This window comes from Colletotrichum phormii, assembly GCF_030913505.1.
Source record: "Colletotrichum phormii strain CBS 102054 chromosome Unknown BDP81scaffold_14, whole genome shotgun sequence".
Taxonomy (NCBI): Eukaryota; Fungi; Ascomycota; class Sordariomycetes; order Glomerellales; family Glomerellaceae; genus Colletotrichum; species Colletotrichum phormii.
The window spans coordinates 196,817-224,369 of NW_026851456.1; the positions used below are offsets into that span (position 1 = coordinate 196,817).

Here is a 27,553-nt window from a genome sequence, read left to right on the forward strand (position 1 = left end):
TTTTATGTGTATGTTGGCAAAAAAAAAGGCAATATGCGTATGTCGTGTAGTTACCAGGAAAAACCTGCCAGCGAGAGGTGGTTGGAAACTCCCCCCCTCATCCACTTGACGTTACCTGTGGATTCGAGGCCGGGAGGGTGTGACGAAGGGTTGAGAAAGACAAAAAAGGCAGAGATGAGAAGTGGCCAAAAAGCCACTTGGGAAGAAATGGGAGGGCCCGGTAGAGGGATACTCGCATTGTTACGGCGTTCAGGCGTCTCTGCTTCCTGGAACACTGGACCTGGTTGGCTGGGCGGGATGAAGTGAACCAAGGGGAATAATTAGAATTCAAAGTACAACGTCCATCCGAACCTCTACGAGGCCAGAGTACTTGCGACAGTAATGTGCGTTTTGACGGATCTCTCAGGATGAGTCCAATGTCGGTAGTAGTTGGTCAATAAGTATGGTCAAATAACCGTCGCGCATAAGGGAGCCAGACTCAGGTAGCCAGAGAGTGATGAGATTTGAGCCACTCGCTTATCATCCCGTTGTCGACGACAGATTTTCCTAGCAAAATCAAATGCCAACGCGAATTGTTCAGTACCTTATGTGCGATATTTTCTTGACCAGCATCAAAATACTTCGCAGATGCAAATTTGATGATCGTCATTATTTTCTGTCTCTCCCGCGATACGCCTGTACTCCGTACTGATCTTCCCGCTTCCCCGCCAGACTTGTGGGATTGAAACCTGGTAGGAGGCCGGGCAAGGAGCATGCCAAGGGCAGGTTGTCCGGGGAAGGTTACAACGTTGCCTGCACACGACTGGTCGGCGGAGACCACTATCGAGACAACCTCTTTGCCGGGGTGGAGTGGAATTTTCGAAACACGATTGTAGCAGCAGGGCATCTCCTGCTTTGAGGTAATCTGCCACTCCTTTGCAAGGCCGTTGAACGCAAGCGTCAGTAATAAGACTGCGCGGCGGCAATCAATGGAGGGCAGGTATGTTTCACGGCGCGAATCGGTCGGAATTGAGGAATAAATGTTCAAACGGAAAGGAGCGATCAATACCCTTCCCCTCGCGAAAGAGAGATGCCGCAACGATGATGCTCAGATGTGATATAAGCACTCTGAGCGGAGCCCGCCGGGGAGGATAGTCCAATCTGGGTAGTGCCTCCGCACCGACGCCGCGTCGGCAGACCGGGGAAATTATCGGTCGGGACGGGGACGGGATGGTCCGCGAAGAAACTGGAGCTTGATTCCGATTCTCCTAGCGGCTGGTAGTCAAGCATGTGCCACCTACTACGGAGTAGAGGCTAGACGTTTAATGTTGGACGGTGTCTCACGTTATTTCTCCCTAGCTGCCCTAAAGAAGTGCTCTTGTGTCTTGGCTGTGTCCTCTGCGAGTCAGATTTCGCCCTGTGTGCGTGCTTGTGCGGGTGTGTGTGTGTGATGCTGGCTGTACTAGGGTTGCCAAGAATTGTTGGGGTCGTACGGGTGGGAGTTCAGAGGAGCGAGTAGAATCACGAGTCGTGCTTGACGTCGTCTTTTTTGGACCGTCTTGCAGCAGCCTCCGAACCAGTGACTGGGATACTGGGGCAAACGGGCACGAGAATATGAAAGATGAACGTTTGGAGCTCGGTTATTGCAGGCCGATCGGCATGCATGTCGGTCAGGACGCAGCATTACGTTTGAACTTACGCAAGCAATCGTGGAATTCTGCGTGGGTTTCCGCGATGAGGTTGCCAAAGTGTACACTCGATGGGCTTGGCCGGCATGAGGCGCTCTTCCTGGTTGGTATCGGTTGAACGTCAGATAGGGATGCTGCACAAAGCAAGCAGGAAGCCGCGCTGGACAAGATGGTTGATTGCGGCATGCATGCCGCCGCAAGACATTGGCATTTGCCGCAGGCAAGCGATCCTGTCAGACCTGACAATGCACCCAATGTAGGCCATTATCGACATACGATAATGCAGGATATCGGAACGCATCGACAATTCAGGATGTCGAGTTGCCTCTGGCGAGCTCTTGGAAACCCGTCTTTTGTCGGAATTTCCGGTTGCTTCCTCCGTTGATCAACGGCGACAGCAGCGGGAGTATGCCAAGATTTCGACCTCACCAAACGCCCCTTTACCAGATGGTCGATGGTCTCCGTGCCGTGCAACATCGGCAAGTTGATATTTGATAGATAGCGAGCATACGCCTTGCCCTGCCTACCTCGTGGCTCGAAGTAGTGATTTGGCTGGTCCATCAGCTCGCTCACAGATATGGAACCTTGCTCCTCTGCTTCGGTGAGACTGCAGGATGCATATGGCGATTCCTGTTTTAGCGGGGACCGTGTCGGTGAAGACTGAGGAGTGGTACGTGAACAAGGGCGGAGAGGTTATCCAAGGCAAGCCGCAAAAGCAACACCGGAAGATCGGGACGGAATTCTGGGCGGGATAATGGGCTGCGAATGGCATCATTGCAGCCTGCGATGGGTGCCGAATGGCGTGGAAAGGCAAAAGAGTGGACGTTGTCTTCGTTTCGCCTTGGCATGGGCTCCCTCTTTTCCCGACCGCTTGTGCCTGCCGGCTTGGTGTCTTGGGAGCGCATCCCCTTTTTGTTCTCTATTTCCCTTCCAAGGGCTGCGTCGTTGTCTCGTCTGCAGCGTGCAGCGTGGTCTAACCGACCCCTCAAATTGTACCCCTGCGACCAAGACGGCTTCCTGCGACATTGATGGGTCCTGGCCAAGAGATTTGAGCGCCGAAAGAGAGGTTGCGGGAATGAGCCGCTGTCCCCATTTTCGATACGGGACCGAGCCAGGCGTCGGACTGATAATTTGGGTATCTAGGAAACGCAACGAAGACGAAAGGGTTGCGGAAGAAAGGCAAAGAGATACGGTTGGCTTAGCTCTCGCTTGGCGTACTGGTTGGGCACAAAGTGTGGATTGAATGGGTCGAATTGTTGTAAAGTCGCGGACCGGGGCCCAGAGACGAAGCATGTCATCTCATTAACGAGAAGAAATGAGAAGAAGCAAGGTTCGGAGGCGACTTAGCAGCCTAGGGCGGCGCGCGCACACCGACTCGAATGCTCGTTCTCATTCTCTTCTTTCCCTCTTCCTGGGGATCGGTGGAAGAATCAAGATTGGCCAACGTGCTTTAGTGGTTTGCCAAGAACTTGTTGGAGGTGGACGAGTGGCCGAGAGGCGCGGGAGAGAGGGGTGAAGTTGCAAAGAGTCGAGTGAAGGCGGCGACGACTACATCCTTAGCACACGGAGGGCCGGCTGGGCAGACGTGAGAGTGCATCGACAGCGATGAAGGAAGCGCATGATTCTTGGTCCCGTTGCTTGGTGCGAACCAACCCACATTCGCCTGGGTATCTGCAATCCGAACGGGTCGAATGGTATTACTGGCGCTGGTAGAGGATTGATGAGGCATCCTTGGGAAAACCCGCCAGATGCGTTAGCCAGCTTGGCGCATTACCTCTAGCCATCGCCTGGCGCCATCCATGCTGGGGGGATTTCTGGACTTTTGGAGGATTGTGACTGATGAGATGGGAAAAACGGAACCGTGGTATGATACCTGACGGAGGCGATGATGGACTATGTGTACGGAGTACAGCCGTAGACAGTAAACTTCGTTTCCGAATTATTGCTTTATGAACCCTAGGCCAGGTACCGCAGGGGATCGAGGCGTGTGTAGTGCTGGCGGAGTAAGACGTCTGACATTCTGTCCGACTACAACACGCCAGAATGTCTGGGTAGGACTATCGTGGTGCTTAGAAAGGCCATACGGAGATGCTGCCACCATGCCATGTTACTGCAGGTCATGACAGCGACGGACAGACAGACGGCGAGCGAGCGAGCAATGATGTGACCAGAGAGGGCAAGTAGCGGCGGCCATTTCGTCTGTTCAAGATGGGACAGAGACGAGTCATCCAGAGTCTGTCGAGTTTGTGCTGGCCGGTGTTGAACGGGAGCCTCTGGTGGATAGGGACTACTGTACAGAGTAAGCCGTAGTGACATGCCTTGGGTGCTTGGGAACCTAAGAGTCAAGACGGCCAGCAAGGATGGGCGTTACGGCGGGTGCTTGGAACCGGAGACCCGAGAAGCTTGGAAGCGAAGCTGGATGTCTTGATGTGTAATTAGAGCCAGCTTAGGCATTAGAGGCGCCGTAGAGCGAAGAGCGTGATTGGGCTCGGTACTTGGGGTGGTCTTGGCGAGTTTGGGGTGGTGTTCCCAGGGTTATTTTGGGTCCTGGTGGTGCTCGTGGTGCTGATGCTGGTGCAGGTGCTGGAAGACGGAGTGATAGGAAGTCTCGGAGGCCGCGGTCTTGAAGTTGTCGTATTCCGTCCAAGGCATCCGTAGCCTGTCATGGGGATGTGAATCTCGCTCCCGCCGCTGTATGATTACGAAGCGGTAGGTGTTGAAGAAGAGTACTCCGAACTACCGTAGAGGGACTCCAATATTCCATTACTAAGGAAAGGCAAGGCATGCAAATGAAGGAAAGTGCATGCACTTTGGCACTTTGGCACTTTCCTAATCTCAGCCTGGGGAACCTGGCAATTGGAAGGAACAAGAGGCAGCGGGGGCTCTTTCCAAGATGGATGGAAGCTGCAACCCATCGAGTCGACATCAGGTGCGGCAACTTGGCAAGTGCAGCAGGTGCAGCTGGTGCCTGTGGATGACCCTAGCTCTTGCCCTCTCCTTTTCCGAGGAAGGTTCAGCTGAGTGAGATGGGCACCTTCTTTCCCATTCATCTCAAGTACCTTCCTGCCTTACATAGGTATTCCGTACCTACGTACTTATCTCAAGTACATCTATCGGCTCTTTCTCTTTTCCGTGATCAGATCAGAATCCATGTCTCCCGCCGCGAGTTGATGTAATAAGGTACGTATCGAAGCGCTCAGGCAGGCAGAAATAATAAAGGTCCAAAGGAAGGAATAAATTGACCGTGGCTGCCAGAGTGGGAGGGGTACATAACCCACCGGCAAATCTCGGTGCACACACAAGTCTCACCTGAGTTCTGGGCCTGGACACTCCCGGCCAGGGAATAGCCATCCGCCAACGGCATCAAACAAACTCCAAGTCTTCAGCCATCTCATTCCTGCCGTCTGCTTGCACTTGCACCGCATTGCACCAGCTTCCCGAGGCCCTCCCCTCCTCCACCCTTCACGTTCCGTCCTGAATCCTCACTTCCAGCTGTGGGTGGGTGTGCGAGACTGAGATTCGACTCGAAGTATCCTCCGCCTGTGCGCGTTGCGTGGTCCACCGTCCACCATCTCTCAACCGCGAAAGAGACCCCCCAGCCGAGACGACCCTGGCCGACCAGGGTATCAACCATCGCCAACCCCTGTTTTTGGTGCCCATTGCTGCTCTTCTCCCTCCAAAAGTCTTGCTGGAGCTGTGCGTCACGCCGTCACCCTCTCGAGAATTTGCATAAGCTCAAGAGCAAGCTGGGCTGCCCAAGGAAGAGAGGAGCACGGAAGAACAGAGCAAACACAACAAGCGGAGGCTCTCGCATCCAGGCCGTACGTACTTAGACCAGTCCAGTCCTCCGCAACCTCGAGCCTCTCTCTACCTTACTCTCCGAGTTTCTGTTACGAATACCTCCAGAGTACCGATACCGTCTGTTTGTTCGTCGCAACCGACGCATGCCCAGACTTTTCCAACCCCATTCCTGAGCTTCTTTTCCAGCTGCATTGTCTCATTCTCTGCCCATTCCACGCCAGTCTCAGTCTCACGGATATACTTTGTCCACCCCCGCATCCAGCCGCCTGGACTGCAACGGGTCTTCCAACTTCTCACGGATACCTTACCGTTAGGTACACTCGATTCACATCAAGCCCGTCGTCGTGTCCAGAGAGTCAGAGACCGAGATAAAGTCCTTCCTCGGCGTTCGCTAGACTTCTGCCACCACCCGCAAGCCAAGGTCTCAGCTCTGTCGCCCCGGCCCTTCTCCCGCCCCAGTTCCCACACACCTGAGCAGCACCAGCAACAGCTGTCATCTCGGTCGACTAACAACATCACCTGCTCACCGACCCGGTCTGTCATCACTTAGACTCTTGACCCTCGACCCTCGACTCGTACCGCCGCGCTACCGTCTACACTACGCCACACCCCGTTCTTCGGCTTCCCATCCAACAACAACACCATCCTCGCGCTTTCCTGTGCCTTGTGAGGCCCCGCAAGTCTTGGCGGAACCGCCTCCTACGCTGTGCCCCTCGCCATAAGAGAGAGCTCCATCTCTTCAAAGACCACGGCTTGCGCCTGCCAACATCACCCCCTTGGCATTGCTAGACATACCTGTTCTCTTGTCGAAATAGCCTTTCCGCCAACCCCCCTTCTGCTTTCAGAAACGACCGACGAAGAAACATATTACCTTCATACTCGACTAAGCATCAAACGCACCGAGAGCCGAATCCTATCGTGCACAGGAGCTCCTCCGATTTCCATCCACAAGGTTTTGCCCTCACCTTCGCATCTCACCTTCTACGCCTACATACCTTTCCACGTATATCCGACGACGAGACGCTCTGACCTGACAGTCGCCGTTCGACCTCCACGTTCCAACTATCAGTCAACAGACGCCCCTTGCCATTTTCAGACGGTGTGGTCAGTCCACCATCAGCCACTCACCTCGGCGCAAATCACCTCTTGTCCTTGATCTTCTACACGTTGCTTTTTCGTCCCTTCCAAGACAGGCTCGTCGCACGACCCATTCGGGCCTTTGAGCGACTCTGTTCAACCCAGTGCATCTGCCTGATTCTTCACCCCGCCGGGACGACTGCTTTGCCGCTGCGCTCATGCTGACATTGATTCCACAGCAGCTGTACAGCCTTCAATGAAATCATCAGAAAATTGGCGTAGCGTATTCTTGCTTCCGCAGAGCACCAAGAAGAAAAAGAAGAACAGCAAGGTTAGCACCTCACCATCGTCACCGAAAATTTCCTTCCCAGATCTTCAGTGGGAGCCCAAGACGACGACGACGACGACGGCAGCGGCGGCAGAACGTCGGCACACCATGTCTGGGCCAAGCCCACGTTCGATGCTTAACGTCCAGAGCCCCGATTCCGACGTCTCGCCCAAGTCTCCGATGCAGCCCTCTGACCAGACAAAAACGGACTACTTCTCCATCGAGTCTTCTTCGCAGGCGCAGTCGCAGAGGAAAGACGAGGAGACCAAGACCAACGATGCAGAGCCATTGAGCCGTGCGACCACACTTTCAAGCTTCGCAAGCCCTTCCCCCCTCGAAAGCGCAACAGGAAGCTTCTCTGCTGAGTCGTCACGGACCGAGTCGTATGGAGGAAGGCCGAGAGGATCATCGATAGCCTCGCTGAGCTTTGCACCGCTGCGGAACCCGTCGCTGCCGCAGGGCAACCAGAAGAAGACGAACAAGGAGCGTATCAGGGCTTCATCGCCACCACCCGAAAGGTAAGGGCACCATGTCCCGTTCTTAAGTTTTGGCGATTTCTTTGCCCCATCTTTGTGGCTCCTTTACCATGAAGCGTCTGCAAGTAGCAGTTTTGGTCATGTGGTCTTGTGGTTCGGTGTGTGTATGTGATATCGTGGAGTTGTAGCAACTGGGTCAAACCGGCGTAAGCACGTCAGTGGCAGATGCAACTGGATCAGATGCAGTGTGGCTGCGGGGCCACCTTACTTATATGCTGCCGTTGGTTTCGCCTTACATGCGTCGATTCTGCAGTCCTCCACTAGCCCGGAAGCCTCGGATCAAGAGGTCAATCCCACGGCCACCTTCTCCGCAGCCATGCCGCAGATCCGGTCGCTTTGCTCTCCCGTGGATTGACGATTCGCCGGCCGCAGCCGTCTTGGTACCCACTCGGCTTGTCAGCTTCCGTCTCAGAGACAGTCGGCGCCTAGGATACATAGGCATTGCCATCTCTACCGAGGAAGCCCTCTCCGGGCGCCGACTCCAGCGTCAAGATCGGGATGGCGGGGTCGGACCAGTCGGCCAGCGGCGGCCTCGTTTCTCATGGCAACTCAAGCAGACGTTTGTGTTTTACTCTGACTCCGTGTCACGTCTCGGCCCATACCTTCACGGGCCTTACTCATCGGGTTGCAATCTTCCATCAAGACATCACACGACATACCTCACTGGCCAGAGCGACCTTGCCGGTTACGGATGGCGCACTGGCAACTGTTATTCGCTAGGGTCGCTCGTCGCTGCCCCACTACCCCGCTACATACACCTGCCTCAGCGCCTGTGGCTCTTTCTTTACGGTGCATGCGCCAGGCAGGTGGTGCTCTTTGGGGTTCACAAAGAGAAGGAGAAATGGCGGAGGTGGGCGCTCATCGACTCATCCTTCACAGCCACCCTTAGCCTGGACCTCCTGGAGCAACCCAATCTAACCGTGACGTTTCCCCCGCAGAGGACCTGAGGGAAAGCAGCTGTCATTGTCGCATTTCCGCCCAGTCCTTTTTCCTGAATCCCGGCTGCCTCGTACCAAATCGCAACCTCTCGTCCCTTTTTCATTCCCACCCCTCTTGAATCTGACCAGGTGGTCTCGTAACATTTTCCACTCTCCATCCGCAAATCTGAAAGTTTTCTTTACCGCAAATTGTCTCATCCGCCCCTTTGCGCCTTTTTGTTTACCAATTGCTCGAAACGACGTTACCTAATGGCGACACTAACTCAACCCTCTGTGCCTGACAGGTTCCAGTCGCATGTCGCATTCGACAACCTTCCGCTGGGCGAGGCGACGAAGAACAACACGCTCTCGCTGACGTTGAATGTTCGTCATCGGGGGTATCAGGCGCAACGACGATCGCGCACGTTCATGGTCGGCGTCGACGAGCATGCCTACTCCGACTATGCGTTGCAGTGGCTGCTCGACGAGCTGGTCGACGACGGGGATGAGGTTGTTTGTGTGCGCGTCATTGAGAAGGAACTGCGAGCCGCCGAAACCAACAAGATATACCAGGAAGAGGCGAAGAAGGTCATGGATGGCATCCTTAAGCGCAACGGCCTGAACCGGGCCATCAGCATTGTACTGGAATACGCGAGTGGAAAGCTTCATGCGACATTCCAGCGCCTGGTGAGTAGAAGCGTGACGCGGCATCTCTTGGCGAGTTGGCAGTGGAATAGACGCTAACCACTATCATCTGCCAGATCCAAATTCACCAGCCTGCAATGCTCATCGTTGGCACGAGGGGCAGGTCGCTCGGCGGCCTCCAGGGCCTGGTTAACACGCGCAATTCCTTTTCGAAATATTGTTTGCAGTATTCGCCTGTTCCTGTCGTTGTCGTCCGCCCGACGGAGAAGCGGGAGAAGAAGAAGAATAAGAGAAAGAACGATACGGAACGACAGACGTATGTCAGGATGTTGTCAGCGACAGGCGGAAAGCACGAGGCCGACAGCGAGAGAAGCAGCATGTACGAGGTGGAGGTTCACAACACGGCGGACGAAGAGGCTCACCAGGTCGCCAAAGCGCTAGGATTGCCTGCGGCATTCGACCCGACTATCAAGCCAGTCGACCTGAATGCCCTTCTGCACCCGAGACACCAATCAGCGCCATCCAATCTCGCGCAAACGAGTAGCGCAGGTGCGGGTACGGATAGATCATCTGCACCGCCGAGTGCTGCGGGCGACAGCGATGAGGAGGATGACGATGATGAGGACGAATTTGAGACATTCTCTGGCGACCAGCTCATCAACTCGTCGCAAATGGATAAGCTGCACAAGATGGAGGCCAACGAGGCGGCTGCGCTTAAGCAAAGGAAGTCGAGTTTGGACTCTAGTGCCAGTGGAGTAGATGACGACGAAGACGAGGAGTCCAAGGCCTCGCGACACAGCAGCAACAGCTGATACAGCAGCCCCAGGATTTCGAATGGAGAGGCAGGTTTATGAGGTAGCATATGTGTGGGTTAGAAGGCGTTTGTTCGATAGCGTGGGCATGTTTAGTTTACTGGGACGACATATCCCGTAGTTGTGGTGTGGGAGTAGACGAAGGGAAGTCTAGGGACGTTTGTCCAGGTATGCGGCGTAGTTTGAAAACACCCCTCCTCTACATGGAGCCTGTGTATTGATACCCATAAAAGACTGCAATGATAAAATGGCCGAATTTCTGCTGCACTATAGCTTCTTCTGGTGATGGATGAAGAATGATCGTGGGCAAGATGGTGGGTAATTTTGGTATCAGCGCCTGTTGTCGAAGGAGCTGTTGAGTGAGTCTTTGCCTATTGTCCATTGGCCGCTCCGTCGCATCTTGCGGGGCTCTTGATGAAGGTGGGCGAGTTCCAGTGGAGAGTTCCAGACTTTGGCGGTTCCAAAGTGCCTAAGTACCTGGGTGCAAGGTGTGGCGCAAAGACATGTGGCTGAAGCTTAAAAAGTAGCCGGAGCTTACCTTCCTTTGGCACCCGAGGTAGGTAGGTAGGTACACAGCGAGGCCAGGTTGTAGTGTGGCTGAGGCCCAAAGTCCGACACAAAGGTTACGAATCCAACGTCGCCCTTCTTTTCTCGTCACAGCCGTCGCACTGTAACGGTTGTCCGAAGCCAACCAACGCATACCAAACAATGTCGGAGACAGCCTTGCTGATTCCTCGCTAAAGGACACCGGACCTTTCTTTTATTTCGTTTTTGCAACAACTGCCTTCAATCCTGCTCAACAATTGAGAAACCGTAGGATGAATCTTGCTTTACTCGACTACGACGTATACACATCGCACATGCCCCATTGCTCGCGCGCAAACGAAGACGCCGCCCCCCCACCATCGACACGGTCAAGCAGCAGCAGCAGCAGCCGCCCAAGATGCCTTGGTTCTGGTCCAGCTGCGACGAGTCCGCTTGCGCCGCCATAAACCCCAACGCCCCATCGACCGTCGGCCTCCTCTTCTCGCTCCTCCCGTTCCTCCTCACCTTTGCCGCCGTCGCCGCCTTCGCGAACCAAACCATCTTCCCCAGACTCGCCAGGGTCCACGACGCCCACGATGGCGAAGACCACTACCTCCCCTCGCACGCCCCGCCCAGCCTGCGCCAGGCCCACGCCGAACACGGACAAAAGAGCGCGAGGAGGCGCGTCGCGGCGGCCGTGTTTAGCGTCACGATTGCGTTGGCGACGGTGCTGGGCGAGTTGATACTGAGCGAGATTTCGGATCTGGTGAGCAGGCGCGCGAGGGAGGTTGGGTTAAGGGTTACGGTCCCGACGTTGCTTGTGCTGTTGGTGGGCGTTATTCCGTTTCTGGAGATTCAGACCGTCGTTTCGGGCGCTGGGTGGAAGTTTCAGCGGAATGGGCAGGGGAGGATACCGAGGTTCGCGTGGGGTGTGCAGATCCTCGTGTTTGGCGGGTGGGTGTTTGCGTTTTGGAGCTTGGGGGGCTTGGTTGGGCTTGATAAGACGGCTACGGCGGGCGGAGGGGTGTTGAGGGCTTGTTTGGAGAGGATTGGCGTTATTGGGATCTCGCTGATGGCGATGCTGAGCGGGTTCGCGGCGGTGTCGAGTCCGTGGCATACCCTCGGCGCGGTGTCGGAACGGAGAAAGAGGCCTGTTACGGAGGCGGATGTTTCGAGGAAGGAGGCTGGGCTGGATGCCACCAATGAGATGCTGTTGACGAAACGACACCGGCTTCAGGCGCTGGAGCGGAAGGCGGCGGAGGCGCAGTCGGGCGGGTCGTCTAGTTCCGGGGCCGGAGGCGGCGGCGGCGGGTTCATGGGCAAGATGCTCGGCGCCGTACGGGGCATGGGCGGTGGCGACGAGGCGGAGATGCGCGCTCTACGGCTGGAGATTACGGGTCTCGAGACGATGGAGGCGAATCTGCATTCCTCGCTGGGCGTGATGCGCTCGCGGCGGGCGGCGGACGCGCGCGCGGCGACGACGTTGGGTAAAGTGTTGGCTATCCCGCACTACGTCTTTTCGCTGTACTGCCTCTACCGGATCCTGGCGACGACGCTGGCGACGTTGCGGAGGGCGTATTACCCTTCCGCGAGCTTCAGCTCCTCGGACCCGATTAACCGCTTCCTCGGCCTGCTGGCGCGGCACTGGGACCCGTCCCTGGACCAGATTGCGTGGGCGCGGCAGATTAGTTTCTTGTTGTCGGGGGTTATGCTCGCGGCGAGCGCGAATAGTGTCTTGCAGACGTTCCACCTGTTTTCCAAGTGGATGCCGGGCTTGCTGTACCAGGCGCAGGCGAATTTGGCTCTGATGATTGGGCAGATTACGGCCGTGTATGTTATCAGTGCGGCGTTGTTGCTGAGGAGTAACTTGCCGCGAGAGATGGGGAGCGCGGTCGGGGATGCGTTGGCGGGCGCGCTGGAGCCAAGGTTCGTGGATTGGTGGTTTGAGGGGTGGTTTTTGGCGAGTTGTGGTGTTACTGGGTTGGGGGTATGGATTTCGAGGAGGATTGGGAGGGAGGAGTGGGATGAGTTTGGGGCGGAGGAGATGGGTGCTAAGAGGATGTAGAGGTTCTGACATCTCGCGAGGGTGTTTGAACTTTCTGGCATCCAGGTCCCAAGAGCAAGGGGGATGGAGGAGGAGGAAGTGAGATGGGCTATGAGACATGTTTTGATATTGGGGTGTCTGACTATGATGGGGAGTTTTGGGCGTGTATTAGTATTATTATACCTACGGGTTGGGATGTTCTAGGACCTTGTACAATCATGATTTCTTGACTTCAATAATTCTTACATATAAGAGGCTATTCTGATGCTCTGTTTGATGGGCCTCGAATTCGTCTTGTTTGTGTCATGGTGTACGTTGATGAGTATACAAATGTGGTGTCAACCTCATCTCACTTGTCCATACCTAAATCACAACGAGCTCCATGATATCCCAAAGTTCGCTCGCACTCTCCCCCATCCTTCGATCTTGCCTACTCAAGGTAGGACTAGCTAGATGCGATAGATATCTTGGACCAAACAAAAGGCAAAAGAATGGGGAGACTGGAGATTTCACGGTCCAACCGGGGCCTCTAGAGTCCGAAATCCCTCGACCATCTGGCCCAGTACTTGTAGGACATGAGGCTACGTGTAAGAGCTAGAGGATGATTCGATTTGATATTGAGCAAGGTGAACACTCGCAGGTACGTACTTTACCTACAATATTTTCAAACCACCTCAGCATCCCAGGCTCATACATCACAGGACCTCAGGTATACATACCCCTTAACAACCTACCACCTTACCTTCCCCCATCCACCACCCGCCTCCCCATCACATCCCCATATCCCTCCTCCAAGCATCCTTCACCTCCGCCACCATCCCCTCCCTCGTCAAAACATCAACAGCAACACCAGCCAACCCCTTCCCAACCCTCAAACTCCTCTCAAACGCAACCCTCGTCCCCGCCGCCTCCGCAAACTCGGGGTTATGCGGCCCTTGGCCCCCCTTCCCGGCAGGAATCGCAAAGCCGACGCTGAGCGAGGGCATGGCGTAGCTGATATCCCCCTGATCCGTACTCGCCATCGTCCGCCCGCGGATCTCATCCACGTCTTCGTCCGTCGGGATCGGTGCGTCATTCTCCACTGTATCGTCTCCGTCACCGGTACCGCCGGATGCGAGGAGCGTGTTAAAGTACCGCGTATACGAACGGCCCAGCACGCGGTTCGGAACATGGTCTTTATACGCCCCCGTAAACGTAACCTTGAACGTCGCGCCCGTGGCCTCGGCACCCGCAGCGAAGCACTTTTCAACCTTTTTCAAAAGCTCAGATAACCGCGGCTGCGTATCCGACCTCACCACGAAATTCGCAGCCGCATAGGCGTGGATGATATTCGGCCTTGCGCCGCCATTCGAGATATTACACTGGATCACGTCCCCGGGCCTCGTCTGCTGTCGAAGCACGGAGAGGGAGGTATACGCCACCACCAGCGCGTCGAGCGCGTTGATCCCGAGCCAGGGGTTCGCTGCCGCGTGGGCCTCGCGGCCAAAGTACTCGAGCTTGAGGGAGGTGTAGGCTGAGGTGCGCATGAGGGCTGTGGAGGGGACGATGCCGGGGTGGGATATGAGGTTGATGTCTGGGGGGCGGGAGGGGGTGCTGCCGGGGCAGGTGGCGGGGTTGTAGGCGCCGGCTTTGAGGAGGGCGATTTTGCCGCCGCCGCCTTCTTCGGCGGGGGTGCCGTAGAGGATGAGTTTGCCGGGGAGGGCGTGGCGGGCGAGGAGGGTTGAGGTTGCGAGGGCTGCTGTTAGGGAGGCGGTTGCTATTAGGTTGTGGCCGCAGGCGTGGCCTATTCCTGGGAGGCAGTCTGTTGGGGGTTGTTAGTTGGAAGTTGGGTTGTCTTGTGGGAGTTGATGGTTGATGAGAGGAGGATGAAGAGGGAGGGAGGAGGAGGAAGAGGAGGAGAGATCTCACCCATCTCGGCATTAAACGACACAACCGGTCCCTTCTTCCCGCTTTCCCAGACGGCAACCCAAGCCGTCTTCATGCCGTAGGCTGAGGGAGTGACTTTCCATCCTGGCTGGGTGCGCATGAAGGCGACGAGGGTGTCGTGGGCGATGAACTCGCGGTAGCCGAGTTCCGGGTTATCGTGGATGGTTTTGTTGACGGGCCATAGTGCTTCGGCGAGGTCTGTTACGATGGAGGAGATTTCGTCGAGGAAGGGTGGTGGTGGTGAAGATGAAGGTGAGGATGCGGATGGGGAGAATGAGGTTGAGATTAGTGAGCACGGTGAGGTTGATGTGCATGTGGGGTGGGTGTCTGCGTGGGAGACGAGGACGAAGTCGTCTTCTGGGGTGTCCATTTTGAGAGAGATTGATGTGAGTTGAGTTTACGATGAGTTTAAGGTTAATTCAAGAGGTGATTGAAGTGACAGGTTGGTGTGAGAGGTGATGGAGTTGGGTGAAGCTCAATGTCCCCGATGAGAGTGAAGTAGGTGAATAAGAACCGTTGAGAAGAGGTTGCGTAAGGAGGGTCGTCCGAAGAGACGGCGGCGTGTCTCCGACCACCGGCCGGGTTGTGTGGTTCATGTTATCTGGGAGAGAACTGTACCGAGGCCGCGGGTGCCATGCGATGCTGGTTGCCCGTTTCGGCTAGCGCATTCGCTGCGTTATGCTTGGCTTCAATTTGGATGGTGCATAAATCAGCGCATCTTATTTCTTAGGACGGGGAGATGAGGAGAATGATCGTGCTGAAGTTTTCGCAAAGTTTTGGGCATTGAAGCTGTCGCGATGGGCTGCCAAACTCACTCAACAATGGACGTTTCGCTCGTTCCAATGTGTTTGATAAGCCCGGCTTGACTGCATGCCTGAGACGGCCGAGTGGCGTTATGATTGTGTGGTTCTTTCTTGTAGCTTTGGACGCGGGTTGTGCTCTTCTGATAAGCTCATTATTAGACAGTCCTTTTGCTATTGAGTACACAATATCTTCATCGCCTGTTCCGATACCTCCATCTCGAGATCTCCAAGTTCCCCAAGTTCCAATCTCTCTCCTTTGAAACGGAATGAGTGCGCAGCCTCTTGCTGATCGCATAGCTCTTGAACCCGCCCCGAGACCAGCCCCCCCCAAACATCCACCCCTCTTCATTTCACGTAATGAACAATCACCTCTGGCCGGTCAATGCCCGTATCATCCTAATCAGCTTCGTCGACGTCTCGATCCAGTGCGTGAGCAGGAAGGGCGTGATGTAGAATATGAGAACGACGAAGATGAGGCGGCGCGCCCAGGCAGGGGGCATGAGGAGCGCTAGTATCCTCTCCGCTGGTGATGTTTCCGCTACCTGCTGCTGCTGCGAGTCTGACGACGTCTCGTCTTCTTTCGCTCCTGCGGCGGGCGAGGCGACTGGTGTTGATTTTTGCTTGGCCATTGTTTTGGTGGGGGTCTGATACAAGTAGTTAGATACGCATGATGATGAACCTGCTGGAGAGATGGCTTGAACTCACCTTTGTGTGTGAGATGATGCTGATAAGTGATGATGCGCTGGATAGTCGGCAAAAGTGAGTGAAGTTGGATGAAGACGACGATAAAGACACGCAGTCCTCTTGAGATGAGGCTGACAAGACCAACGAGGTTGCCAAGGCGCTTGGCCGTCTGACGCTCATGGCTCACTACCGTTGTTCTCTTGGGAGCTTCCTCTTTTGGGAGGGATTATGCATCGTTGTGCAGGCCGGTGGTATGCGTCCGGTAAAGGCGGCGATTGCTTGGAGACTTTCGAGGACCGGCTGTTCCCCGCCGGTGATAGCTACCCGTCGTCCGGACCCTTGTTCTTATCGTTCCGGTGTTATCGGCCGTCTTGGTCCCCGTATTCGTTGTGCGCGCCGGTTGCGCGTGGATGCGGATAGAGGTTCAGGTTTTCCGAGGGGAGGAAATATCATGAACATGTCGAACAATTTCAGACATGGATGAAGACGGCGTTGCCAATGGCGAGCATCTTGTATCTCATAAGGCAAATGCCATTATACAAGGGCACCTTATAAGTCAAGTGAGTGTTACCCAGCATGCTGGTGAACCAATGTCGTCCCACTCCAACGAGGTCACACTGGCGCTCAGGTTAGCTGACGAAGGGGCGACCAAAGTCCGACGAGACCTCATCCATGTTACCAGCTACATGAACCATTCTGCAACCAATTTGCCGCTGGCATGGTACTAAGTGAAGGAGGGGCTGGTGAGTGGAAGAAATCACCCGAGCGAGATAAGACCATTGGGAGAAAAACGTGGAATTGCCGATGGTCGGATCTACTCCGATGAACGAGACCCACACGCGCCAATGACTCCAGCCCGCGGGCCTTCACTTCAACGTTCCGCTGATAAAAGAAGTCGATGGCTCCCAACGACCTCAAAAGGAGGAGAAAGCTTTCTATTCCGGATCCTCGTGCCAATAAATTAAGACGAACCCAAGAACCTGGGACTCGGGTAAACCCACAAGTTCACTCCAGTTTCTGACAGACACCCCCCTTACTCCGTAATGACACCCACCGAAACCCCGGGCTCCGACCCGGAGAAGCGGGTCCCCACGGACATTCTCCCCTCCACCACCGGCCCCTCCCCCCTCGAAGACGACCCCGTCCCCCAAAAACACCACATCACCGACGAAACCGGCGCCCTCGCCGCCTCAGCCCTCACCTCGGCGCCCCTCGACGCCTCCGAATCCCGCTCCATCCTCACCAAACTCGACCGCCGCATCCTCCCCTTCCTCTGCATCACCTACGCCCTCCAATTCATCGACAAGACTTCGTTGGGCTACAGCTCCGTCTACGGCATTATCAAGGACAACAAGCTCGTCGGGCAGCAGTACAGCTGGGCCAGCTCCGTCTTCTATTTTGGGTATCTCGTAGCAGAGTACCCCGGCGTCGCCGTCCTCCAGCGGTTTCCCGTGGCCAAGTTTTTGGGCGTGAATATCGTGCTGTGGGGTATGATTCTCATGACCACCGCGGCGTGTAGTTCCTTTGCGGGGCTGGCGTCCGTGAGGTTCCTGCTGGGCGTCACGGAGGCGACGATCTCGCCCGGGTTCGTGGCCGTTACGGGGATGTGGTGGACGCGACAGGAACAGGCTGGTCGCTCGGCGCTGTGGGTGTCGTTCCTTGGCGTCGGGAGCTTTGTGGGCACGTTGCTCGCGTACGGCATCGGGCATATCACGGGCTCGCTGTCGCCGTGGAAGTACATCTTTCTGATTCTGGGCGCCATCACCGTCATCTGGGGCGTCGTCTTTACGATTTTCGTGCCGGATGGGCCGGCCAAGGTGGCGTGGTTGACGGAGAGGGAGAAGGTCGTGGCTGTGCAGCGCGTGGCGGAGAATCAGACCGGTACGGGCCGGAGCAGGACGTTTGTCAAGGCGCAGGTGCTTGAGGCGGCGAAGGACCCGGCGGTCATTATTTTGGGGTTGATTTCGTTTGTTAATGCGATTGCGTCGGGTGGGTTGGCGTTCGGGTCGTTGATTATTCAGGGGCTTGGGTTCAGTCCGCTTAACACGACGCTTATGAACTTGCCGCTTTCTACTGTGCAGGTTGTCACGCAGCTGGGGGCCGGGTTCTTGAGCAGCAAGATTAAGAGTTCTAGACTGCACGTCGGCACCGTTGCCATGATCCCGCCGGTATGTAATAGTGAGTCTTGCTGGCTGATATCCCACTAACCTAAGAGCTAGATCATCGGAACCTGCCTCATCAACCAACTCCACGCAGACAACAGATGGGGCCGCCTCGTCGGCGTCTGGCTGCTGGGCTCCTACCCCGTCGGCTTCATGGTCATCCTCGGTCTGCTCTCGACCAACATCGCCGGCAGCACGAAGCGCTCCGTCGCCTCGGGCTGGGTCTTTGTGTGCTACTGCGTCGGGCAGATTGCCGGCCCGCAGTTCTTCAAGAGCACCGAGGCGCCGGCATACCACAGCGGTATCGTGGCCATTCTGTGCGGGTTTATTCTCAACCTGGTCTTGAACCAGATCCTGCGGTTCCTCTATGTGTTGGAGAATAAGAAGCGCGATCGGATGCTGGAGGGTAAGTCTGAGGAGGAGGTCAAGGAGATGCAGCGGGAGGGCGAGGTGCTTGGGTTTGAGGATGTGACGGACAAAGCTAATGTGAGTATGCCTGGTGTTTGAAGTCGGTTGTTGAGTGATTTGCTAACTGTGTGTAGCCCATGTTCCGATATGTTCTCTGAGCAAGGACACTCGACCAGGTCTCAATAGTTGAAGGGATCCTATGTTGAAATGGTGCTTGAGGGATCACTAAGGGCTACGAATGTCCCGAAACCTGATTAGGTGTAGTCTAAAGTGGTAAAGTCTTAATGTCTAAGTATGTTCAACGGGGGCACTCAAAGCCTCCCCAGGTACCTCTGTGTCCTCTGCAGCTTCAACCCAGACTACCAGGGTTCAGGATGGTCCAAGCCGGATACCGGTAATCCTCTCTCGACTGATCAAACGGCCCAATGTAAGGCTTCACCAACTCAAACAGCACTCTGTACCCTTCACCCCCCAAATGCAGCCCATCCGGGATCAACACCTCCAACCCGCCCCTCTCACCCGCGGGATGCCCGAGCGGAAGCCTACTCCGACTAAACCCAATCGTCATGGACTCGGCCCGCCGCATGACGGCCTCGTGGAGATTGATCGGCACGACACCCGGAACCTCGGATGCCACGCTGAGCGCCGCGTCCGAGTACGTCTTGCTGACGGCCGCGCTGCGAGACGCCTGTCCGTGGCCCTTTTCGAGATCGCGTTCGAGCATGCGGATCTCGTCGAGGGGAGGGGGGCTCACGAGCAGGATCTTGGGGTTGTGGGCGCGTATGGTGGGGTGGGTGAGGATGGCTTTGAGGTTTTGCTTGTATTGTTCTAGGGGCACTTGTTGGCTGTTTGTAGGGATTGGGAGGCAGGCGTCGTTGGCGCCGAGGAGGATTAACTGGTTGTGAGGTTAACACCGCTGGGGGATGTGTGAGAGTTTCAATGACTGGTTGGACACACGATGTAGTCTATCTTGGGCGTCGTTGCTGAGGGTGGTGGGAAGAGGTCTGGGAGGACTCCTAGAGCGTTGGTCGTGTTATAGCCCGAGAAGCCTCTGTTGATGACGTCGAGACGTCTCATGCAGTCTGCCGGTGTTTGTTCAGCTGTCAGCGTTGAACTGCTTCAAAGACGAGCCGCGAATCATGAATTATTAAAGGTCCAACTTACGGTCCTGAAGGGCGGCTTGGAAGGAGAAGCCATCTTGAGGCGTAGAGGATAATTGGAAGAGCGAGTCTCCAAAGAGGACGACTTGATTGTAGAGCTGCGTGAGTGAGGTCGTGTTAGCATTGCGGGGGCCAATTCTAGAAGAGGAGCGCCGTGGGAAGAACTTGCCGGCATCTTTGAGGTAATCAGCACCAGTAGACGGGATGTGGGATTGGGAGAGAAAAGAGGATGAAAGATATCAGCCGTTGTGAGGATATCGTCACTCTAGGCAGACGTTGAACATGGGTGAGGAGGCAGCTTGCAGGTGGGATGCCGAGAAGTGCCCGATTAAGTCGCTCAAGGTTTGTGGGGGTGAAATCCCATATTTGTCCAATATGATTGGCTTGTTTGTGCTTCACTCTCTCTGTTTGTTCATCCCGGTACACAGAGATGTTTGTGCTCATCGCAACTGCCACACATGTTTTTGATTCAGTGTACGGGTACTTCACTTCAACATTGAGGGGTAATTCTTACATTGAACATAGGGCTTGGTGGAACAAGGAGAAACAGTCGCACTGTATCGGTTGGGTGACTACCAAGTTTTCAAGATTATCCAGTGGCCCGCAGAACGCTACCGGATGATGCGCAGCGCACAGCTGCTCGCCCAGGCAAGGTACCTAGAGAAACAAGCCTCGTCTGACGACGTTCGGAAGGTGCTCCGAAGCATGGGGCCGACTTTTCGGAGCCGGAGCCGATGCCAAGCCCGGTCTTGATCCGCCGCTCCTGTCTTTCGAGTCAAGCTTTTGACATATACCTACGTACGGCTACAGAACACCCACGTCCACATTGATTAACTGTCCGCGCTTGGACTTGCCCAGTGCCCCTCAAGCTTCAACCGAACGCGGAAAAGTCGAAAATGCAGTTACCATTCTTGACTCTCATATCTGGAATCGTCAAGTTCCAAGGGGAGAGTGAGCGGCTCACTGGGAACTGATGTGGCCTCGCCGCGAAAGGCCGATTTGAATTGAAGCCATTCCCAAGCTCAGATACGAAAGTAGGCCGGGGAACCAGATGCGCAATCGAGTTCCCGACAAAATGAGCAGAAATTCTCCAGAGTTCGGATTTTCTGCTTCCGCTCGATTCGTGGATGAAGACTCTGTTCAGACCACATCTCATGCTGCAGAAACGTGACAGACAGCACCGAACTCATCGGCCTCGACAAGGTCCCTTTCTGAAGCCTCCCGACCAAGTGGTGTACACAAAATCGAACTCCAGATCATCGAGGTTTTCCCCCGCTCCCCTAGTCATGAACGGGAATGGACATCGTCGATTGCTATTTCCATGGATGGAACAAAAGACTGCTAGAGAATGATCTTCGACCAGACACGAGGCTTTAGGGCTGCCAATAAGGCGAGTGCGCTAGCTTCCAATAGTCTGGACCTAGACGTCCGAGCTGCAAGTCATCACACGATGATCTTTGTCTGTGCCTCCTCTCTTTTTTTTCTCCTTGGGGCCACACGGGAGTCGGGAGCCGGGACAGAGAGTGTCTGTCATTAGACTGTTCTTGGCAGGGCTGCCACGCGGGCGAGGAGGTGATCCGATTCTGGAGGATACGGGAGCACCTGGACATCAACAGTTTTGATTGAGGCAGTCCATTACGTACAACAACCAAAGGAGGGCTGCTTTATTCCAGTGTTTGGGAACCGAGACAAGAAAAGCCTCGAGGCTAGCCCGCCGGTTAGGAAAGGAAGACGAAGCGTGCCATTTGTCCGGGTCAACGCCAGCGGCCGCCTTGTAGTCATTCTTTTGGGAGTTGAATGTGGCCACGAAATCTAGATGTGGTCTAAGCACATGCCTAGATTGAGAAAGAATGGCAACTGGGCGTCACATCGAGAGCTAGTCCCTATGATTGCATGGCCCTGGTTTCTGAAGGATGCGCGACGCCACAGATGGCGTTCCCCAAAACACATGGTTCGAGCTCCCTAGTGCTGATTCCGTCGCGCCTTTTGGAAGATGCATTCGGCTGTCTGAGACACGTTCTCAATGAGACCATCTTCGCGGAGCCGCTCTGTGGCGTTACTACGCTAGAAACTTGAATGGTGTGCCCCTGAAAAGAAGGAAAGACATTTCTCCAAGCGATGTGACGATGAAGAAAGGCGCTACGTGTTTGCTTGGCGGGGGGTTTAAACAATAGTATCAGTCATGACCACCTCCTGCGTAGAACCCTGGATTCTGGAATACTAATCGTCAACTGATCCTCAACGGCGCTTCAAAGTTACGGCCGAGGGTAAGGTTTTTGGGAACCTCCTGTGTCTCTCGACGACAGTATCCGAATCGCCCAGATAAAACGCCGGAGACGGGCATCGTAAAGCCTATCACGATGAGGATCCCGCCTATCGATGTGCTCATCAAGTGGCCGCGGCCAAACTACATCAACCCGGAGAACCGGGGACCGGGGCTGCTCATCATTGAGATGGTGTTCCTGGGTATCGCCATGATGTGCCTCTGCCTGCGGATGTATATCAGGATCTTCAAGATTCGACAGACGTGGTGGGATGACTGGCTCATGGTCGCCGGCATGATATTTTGCATTGGCGTCACGATTTGCGTCATTCTCGGTACGGATTACTCTTCCGGGCTCAACATCGTGCAACGGACAATGAGGAACTGCTGGGCTAACACTTTGCAATTAGCCACTGAATTATACGGTTGGAACCTGCATGTGTGGGATGTCCCACTGTCATTAATCAAGCAAAGCCGACAGGTACGTTCTCCTTGGCGTGATCTTGACTTTGAAGGCGCAACTCTAATGGTTGATGCATCGTAGATCTCCATGGCTGCGCAGACGCTCTTCCTCTTCGCTTCCGGCCTGTCGAAGCTCTCGATTCTTGCTAGCTACCTGAGGCTCGCGGCACCGGGGACATGGTTCCAACGGCTTACTTGGGTGACGGGTGGTCTCGTCTTCACCCTCACCTGGGTCTTTCTCATTGTGCTCTGGACGCAGTGCATGTAAGCCACGCTCTCACTCGGCACCTTGAGAAGAAATAGAAGACTGACTGACATCTGTCTAACTACAGGCCGATATGGCACTACTGGACCCTCTTCGCCGACTGGGGAAACTGCATCCCCGAATGGCCGCCCCTCGCAGGCCAAGGCATCACAAACGTCCTCACCGATGTCGCCGTCTACCTCCTCCCGATGCCGACCCTCTTCCGCCTCCAAATGCCTCTCTCCCAGCGCATCAGCCTCATCGTCCTCTTTGGCCTCGGCACCGTCGTCGTCATCGCGGGTCTCATGCGGACGTACTGGGTTATCCGCGTCGAGGTCCTCTACGTCGGAGACCCGTCGTACGACCTGACGTGGGACGGGTTCAATATCTGGGTGTGGACCGCGCTCGAGGCGAATTTGGCGATTGTGTGCGGGTGTGCGCCGACGCTGAGGAGGCTGTTTACGGGTGGTGGTAAAGACAAGACGCCAAAGGTGCATAGTTCGATTCAGACGATTGGCAGTTCGAGGATGAAGAGGAGGAAGAACCGGTCGTTGGGGACGGGGCAGAGGAAGGATGATGATGTTGAGGAGCATGGGTTGACGATGTTTGAGTCGAGGGGAACGGGGTCGGGGGACAAGTCGGTAGAGATTCGTGAGCATACGCATTCGAGTCATTCGTGAGGAGAAAGGAGTAGAACAGGATACCATCTCATTGGGCATGGCAAAGCTCAGGGTCAAGGCCTATTATTTCTTCATTACGATGAGTTCTTCATCACATCTCGAAACCCCTTGAATGATTCTTCAAGTACGGGCGATGTTGCGTGTCCGGGCGGTTGAACAATCCGAGTATCAGTAACCTTGGAGATCTCCCCTTCAAACCACGAATTACACACACCGATGCGGATTCTCCACACGAACAGCCTTCGGAGGCTGTGCAAGGCATTGTACCGCGTAAACTCGTCGATGGCACAATGCAAGATTCCAACCCTGTGCAAGGAGCTGGACCGCCCGTTCCTAAGCTCGCGAGACAACTCTGGCAGACTCGTCTGCACCAGATAGTCGAAACACTCTCCCACGCGCGTAATCGCCAAGCCCTCCAGCTTCTCAGGGATCAGCTCGTTCAGGTCATTGACGATGATTCCTCCGCCCTGGGATCGGCAGGTGATGCTGCCCGCATCGATGCTCAGGTGCTTCAACAGCCTAAAGTCCCGCATGTTGGCAATCGTCTCCTCGCGTTTCCACCAAGTACTCTCGTCCTCGCCAACAGGGAAGTCGATGACGAGCATCCTGAGCTGACGATGGAACTCTGGTAGCACAGCAGAAACCACCTCGCCTCGGCCATTGCGCAAGGGCGGCTCCGTGCGGTCGAAGTCGTTGCTGAGGAGCTGGCATAGCATCCGCGGCGTGAGAAGCGGTCTCTTGTGCGTGTTTTGCGCCGTCGACGGTCTGGCGTGGTACTCGAAGCTGATGAGCTTGGGCGTGGCTTGCAGGGCGTTCTTCATGCTGCTTCGGTCCATGGAGCAGGATGCAAAGGTGAGCGAACGGAGGTGCTCGAGGCGGATACCCTTTGGGATTCGAAAGGAGCACGTATCGTGGACGTGGAGCGTGGTGAGGTAGGAAGCGCTGTTGAGTATGATTCTGTGGCTCGGCGAGCTCCGGGCCTCGATGGAACGGAGATGGATGGTGAGGTTTTTCAGCGTCCACAGGAAAGCGTTGTGTGCGATTTCGTTGGTTTGTATCCAGTTCTTGAGGAGGGTGAACTTCCATGGACGGGTGAGAGTGACTTTGAGGCTGAGCAGATTGGGGAGGTAGCGGAGGAGGAGCTGAGCAATGTACTTGGCGACGTGATCTTGCGGTCCGCATTCTAGACGACATTTGTTCCAGTCGTTGGGGAAGGAGATTCCCAGACGGTCTGCGGCGTTGGTGAGCCAATCTGCGTCGAGGCTGCTCATCTGTTCTTCTGAACAGTCCATGTCTAGAGTGCTGTCGTTGTGAATCTGTACATGCCCGACTAGTTCGCGATACTGAGGCCTGCTGGGGATTTCCATCTCTGACCCCCTATTGAGCGCTCCATTGTCAAATGTTCTCCGGGACCGAGAAGTTATCCGGGGCGGGAAACTCGGAAAGAAGGTGAAGGCTTCGGAGGGGTGGCGGATGTTGTAGTAGCCCGGGTAGAGCATACAGCCCGCCACCGAGTGCATGGCTTTGCACGTCCGTATAAGCCGGGCAAGGGCTACGCCACATGCGAGGACGTCGGGGTCTCTTGTCTTGGTGCCGCTGCTGTCGTTGACGCGGAAACGACACCAGTGGCTCGAGGATGCCTTTTGCATCGGTGCTGCCAGGTGTCGACATATCTCTAAGAGCACTTCTGGCGGTAGGCTGAGAAATCTGCTTTCCGACATGGCTTCCGTGGTTCGTGGTTGATGAGCGTCGTTGGTTTGGGGCGAGGTAATGGAGGCTCTGATGGGTATGGAATTAAATGAAGTGTTCAAGATCTGAGCTAGGGAGCTAGGTTATAACGTCGATGAAGTCTCCATTTGGTCTTTCGACGAAATGGGAAGCCTTGAGCTTCATCATCTTCTCCTCTTCGTCCATGATAATGGGAGATAGATGCCTGAGCTCCTTTGTCTCGATCGCCATCACTCTTTGACAACCAAGGCGGGGAATGTGAAAGACCATATCGTTGTGAATCTTTATCCTGTGCCAGCATACTGGAAGGAGGAGATTGTGTGACTGAAAGAAAGCAGCATAGGCAAGGCCTACCTACCCCTGCCCGGCTTCGCAGAGATGGTGATGACAAGGCTGCTTTGATAAGGGACATCCTTTTCGGAAAGTGAAGAGAAGTTTCCAGTGAGCACTTTGACTACATCATTTTTGCAGATACGGGCTTAAGTATCTGGTGGCTGCCATCTTCGGGAATTCTAGACGGGATGCACGAAATGGGCAACATCTCGCGAGGAGACTAATCAATAAATCAGCACCCGTTTGGATCTAAGTTCAAGGCCAACTTACAGTTTCTCAACCTTAATACAGACGAGTGGCGCGTGCACAAGTTCAAAGCTGTCACAACGCAGCAAAGCCAAAAAGTTTTTTTATAATAATAAAAAAGTAGATAAATTACCCGAAACTCTGGCAATTTCAATAAGATTGATCAAAAACATCAAAAAAAATGCCCGAAGAATGATTTGGTCAATCGCGGTGAGGATTTGAGCCTCACGCGGGGGTCGAACCCGCAACCTTGAGATTAAGAGTCTCACGCTCTACCGATTGAGCTAGCAAGGCGGGTCTTGGATTTGATTTATTAATGGAGGTTGCAGAATTGGAACCTATCAAGGCTATTCGGCCTCGTAGGCGGCGAGTATGGCGGCAACGACTCGAGTCCTCCAGGCTCCGACGTCTGATTACCAAAATCTCGATATCCCGCCGGCTGCTCAGAAAGAGGAAGGGGTTGTGTCTATATCAAGGCTGGTGCAACTCAATACCCGTGCCAAGCCATCTTTGGCGTTAGACCGGTCGGTAAATGATATCTGTACTTGTCTCAAACATAATGACGCTTGTGGCTTCGGCAGGTTGACAAATTGCATTCCTTTCACATTCTTTTTGATGCTGACTTGTACAATTGCAGCACCTCCCATCTTAGATCGATCTGTATGCTTACGAGCCCGATGGATCTTTGCAAAAGGATCAGGAAATGGTTTCTCCTTTGTTTTGGTTTTTTTGGAAATTAATCGGGATGCAAAGTGGCCTTTGCTCGAGTTTCCCTCTCTCTTAATTCGCCTGCCTGGGCAGACTAACTCGGCTACTGGGATCTTATTCATCAAAGGGCGAAGTTGCCTCGGCTCACCAGCCATTTCATTTACCAATTTCCGACGCCGACACACTCGGGTCAACCGAAAAACACAGACCAGTGGTCCCCGGTGTGTCAAGTATTTCGAGAGATGGATTCGCGAGTATTGTACTATTTTGGGGGTATGAGTCGGCGATTGAAGCTCAGATCGGCGGATTTAGCTTAGGTTTTTTTTCTTTCTTTTTCATGTGGTTTCTTACTCCTATTTTGGGGGGAGAAGCGCAGCTTGCGAGATACGCTATATCGACGGGCTACAGGGACAGAAAACCGACCCTTGTCTGTTTTACAGCTGGGGCGAAAGTCTGTGATTGAGCTTATTGGGTCACTTCATTTGATTGAAGTGAAACATTCCCCAATGCTGATCCCATTCTATCAAGTTCCAGAGGCCGTTTTTTCTATGGCGGATGATTTTTAACTAGTTACGGTGTCACCCGAGACTAGACAAGACATGACAAAGTCCCACGGCAGTTTCTCTGTCAGAGAAGAAACGATATTTCGACAAATGCTTCAAAAGGGAGGCGCTTCGAAAGTCATCTGCCGATGATCCGTCACACTTGGCGGCGCCCCCCCTCCTAGTCTTCCCCCTCCCTGAGTTCCTCCCATCATCCATGAGTTAGGCATGTTCGGTGTTCGAACATGGTTTCTTCGCGAAATAGCTCGCCGGCACAGGCAACGCCGCAACGCCGCAACGCCGCGACGCACCGGTGGACGGGTGGACGGGGGGCAGGGTTGCGCAGAATGCGAGCATTGTTTCTGCATTCATCTCCTTTTTCCATTGTCTCGATTTAGGAACGTCTCATTGGTCAGCTGTCAGGCGTAGCTGAGCCCGACACCATGAAGCATGAGCCATTGACAGGGCCTAGAATCCAGACGAATCCAGAGACGCTAGTTGCTCATGTCATTATCCGAGCCCTAACAATTTAGCTCGTGACAATCAAATCGTCTGATTTGTTAGACAGACGGCAACGGGCGGAGGTCGGTTGTCCCCCCAAGTGGTAATGTCAAGACTCGAGTATCAGTACTGGGCTCTATAAGATATATGAGCAGAAAGGGTGAGGTGAGGATAAAGAAGAGGTAGGCTACTGCACAGTAAGAGGCACAGGCGATATGACAAAAGTTCTCTTTGCATAATCATCCCCCCCGTCCAACAGACATAACTTGAACATCGCACAGCCGCACTCGCATTCCCTTCTTGGGTCATCAATCTCATCAACACCCGACGGTACGCTTCACCCCCCTCTCC

The 27,553-nt window shown here is 54.7% G+C and overlaps 11 protein-coding genes and 1 non-coding gene across 12 annotated transcripts; 7 read left to right on the plus strand and 5 right to left on the minus strand.

Annotated features, from left to right (window-relative positions):
• The first annotated feature begins 2,689 nt into the window (after positions 1-2,689).
• On the plus strand, positions 2,690-3,027 carry BDP81DRAFT_431634 (uncharacterized protein). Its single transcript, XM_060590694.1, has one exon. It carries the CDS (start codon positions 2,743-2,745, stop codon positions 2,908-2,910), a length of 168 nt encoding a protein of 55 aa, XP_060443224.1. The 5' UTR covers positions 2,690-2,742; the 3' UTR covers positions 2,911-3,027.
• A 3,379-nt stretch (positions 3,028-6,406) lies between these two features.
• Positions 6,407-7,508, plus strand: BDP81DRAFT_50474 (uncharacterized protein). Its single transcript, XM_060595631.1, has one exon. The coding sequence runs from the start codon at positions 6,802-6,804 to the stop codon at positions 7,393-7,395; it is 594 nt and encodes a 197-aa protein (XP_060443225.1). The 5' UTR covers positions 6,407-6,801; the 3' UTR covers positions 7,396-7,508.
• A 1,088-nt stretch (positions 7,509-8,596) lies between these two features.
• On the plus strand, positions 8,597-9,783 carry BDP81DRAFT_462439 (universal stress protein family; the record flags this gene model as incomplete). Its single annotated transcript, XM_060593900.1, has 2 exons — positions 8,597-9,013; positions 9,088-9,783. 2 exons carry the CDS (start codon positions 8,597-8,599, stop codon positions 9,781-9,783), a joined length of 1,113 nt encoding a protein of 370 aa, XP_060443226.1.
• Positions 9,784-10,726: 943 nt separating this feature from the next.
• BDP81DRAFT_395900 (Abscisic acid G-protein coupled receptor-domain-containing protein) lies at positions 10,727-12,373 on the plus strand (the record flags this gene model as incomplete). Its single annotated transcript, XM_060588122.1, has 1 exon — positions 10,727-12,373. One exon carries the CDS (start codon positions 10,727-10,729, stop codon positions 12,371-12,373), a length of 1,647 nt encoding a protein of 548 aa, XP_060443227.1.
• A 700-nt stretch (positions 12,374-13,073) lies between these two features.
• BDP81DRAFT_431645 (uncharacterized protein) lies at positions 13,074-15,085 on the minus strand. Its single transcript, XM_060590695.1, has 2 exons — positions 14,261-15,085; positions 13,074-14,153 (listed from the first exon to the last, which is right to left on the minus strand). Exons 1-2 carry the CDS (start codon positions 14,646-14,648, stop codon positions 13,123-13,125), a joined length of 1,419 nt encoding a protein of 472 aa, XP_060443228.1. The 5' UTR covers positions 14,649-15,085; the 3' UTR covers positions 13,074-13,122.
• Positions 15,086-15,397: 312 nt separating this feature from the next.
• On the minus strand, positions 15,398-15,932 carry BDP81DRAFT_431647 (uncharacterized protein). Its single transcript, XM_060590696.1, has 2 exons — positions 15,787-15,932; positions 15,398-15,725 (listed from the first exon to the last, which is right to left on the minus strand). Exon 2 carries the CDS (start codon positions 15,708-15,710, stop codon positions 15,447-15,449), a length of 264 nt encoding a protein of 87 aa, XP_060443229.1. The 5' UTR covers positions 15,711-15,725; positions 15,787-15,932; the 3' UTR covers positions 15,398-15,446.
• On the plus strand, positions 15,773-16,308 carry BDP81DRAFT_50542 (uncharacterized protein). The gene has a single exon (XM_060595642.1). The coding sequence runs from the start codon at positions 15,944-15,946 to the stop codon at positions 16,247-16,249; it is 306 nt and encodes a 101-aa protein (XP_060443230.1). The 5' UTR covers positions 15,773-15,943; the 3' UTR covers positions 16,250-16,308.
• A 476-nt stretch (positions 16,309-16,784) lies between these two features.
• BDP81DRAFT_431648 (major facilitator superfamily domain-containing protein) lies at positions 16,785-18,004 on the plus strand. Its single transcript, XM_060590697.1, has one exon. It carries the CDS (start codon positions 16,809-16,811, stop codon positions 17,970-17,972), a length of 1,164 nt encoding a protein of 387 aa, XP_060443231.1. The 5' UTR covers positions 16,785-16,808; the 3' UTR covers positions 17,973-18,004.
• Positions 18,005-18,684: 680 nt separating this feature from the next.
• Positions 18,685-19,670, minus strand: BDP81DRAFT_395904 (SGNH hydrolase-type esterase domain-containing protein; the record flags this gene model as incomplete). Its single annotated transcript, XM_060588123.1, has 4 exons — positions 18,685-19,230; positions 19,293-19,417; positions 19,500-19,580; positions 19,661-19,670. 4 exons carry the CDS (start codon positions 19,668-19,670, stop codon positions 18,685-18,687), a joined length of 762 nt encoding a protein of 253 aa, XP_060443232.1.
• A 2,185-nt stretch (positions 19,671-21,855) lies between these two features.
• Positions 21,856-23,144, plus strand: BDP81DRAFT_324280 (uncharacterized protein; the record flags this gene model as incomplete). The annotated part of the gene is made up of 4 exons (XM_060584871.1): positions 21,856-22,093; positions 22,169-22,239; positions 22,303-22,484; positions 22,553-23,144. 4 exons carry the CDS (start codon positions 21,856-21,858, stop codon positions 23,142-23,144), a joined length of 1,083 nt encoding a protein of 360 aa, XP_060443233.1.
• A 74-nt stretch (positions 23,145-23,218) lies between these two features.
• Positions 23,219-24,865, minus strand: BDP81DRAFT_323700 (uncharacterized protein; the record flags this gene model as incomplete). The annotated part of the gene is made up of 1 exon (XM_060584817.1): positions 23,219-24,865. The coding sequence occupies one exon, from the start codon at positions 24,863-24,865 to the stop codon at positions 23,219-23,221; it is 1,647 nt and encodes a 548-aa protein (XP_060443234.1).
• Positions 24,866-25,672: 807 nt separating this feature from the next.
• BDP81DRAFT_t225 lies at positions 25,673-25,745 on the minus strand. Its single transcript has one exon. It is a non-coding gene; the product is annotated as a tRNA-Lys (tRNA).
• Positions 25,746-27,553: the final 1,808 nt, after the last annotated feature.

Excerpts from the sequence above, each read along its gene's own strand:
- BDP81DRAFT_431648 (XM_060590697.1), top strand. The coding sequence starts at position 16,809 with ATGACACCCACCGAAACCCCGGGCTCCGACCCGGAGAAGCGGGTCCCC.
- BDP81DRAFT_431647 (XM_060590696.1), bottom strand. The coding sequence starts at position 15,710 with ATGGCCAAGCAAAAATCAACACCAGTCGCCTCGCCCGCCGCAGGAGCG.
- BDP81DRAFT_431645 (XM_060590695.1), bottom strand. The coding sequence starts at position 14,648 with ATGGACACCCCAGAAGACGACTTCGTCCTCGTCTCCCACGCAGACACC. Across the intron at positions 14,154-14,260 it reads GTCGTTTAATGCCGAGATGG|ACTGCCTCCCAGGAATAGGC; the intron begins GTGAGATCTCTC and ends AACCCCCAACAG.
- BDP81DRAFT_50542 (XM_060595642.1), top strand. The coding sequence starts at position 15,944 with ATGGCTCACTACCGTTGTTCTCTTGGGAGCTTCCTCTTTTGGGAGGGA.
- BDP81DRAFT_50474 (XM_060595631.1), top strand. The coding sequence starts at position 6,802 with ATGAAATCATCAGAAAATTGGCGTAGCGTATTCTTGCTTCCGCAGAGC.
- BDP81DRAFT_431634 (XM_060590694.1), top strand. The coding sequence starts at position 2,743 with ATGAGCCGCTGTCCCCATTTTCGATACGGGACCGAGCCAGGCGTCGGA.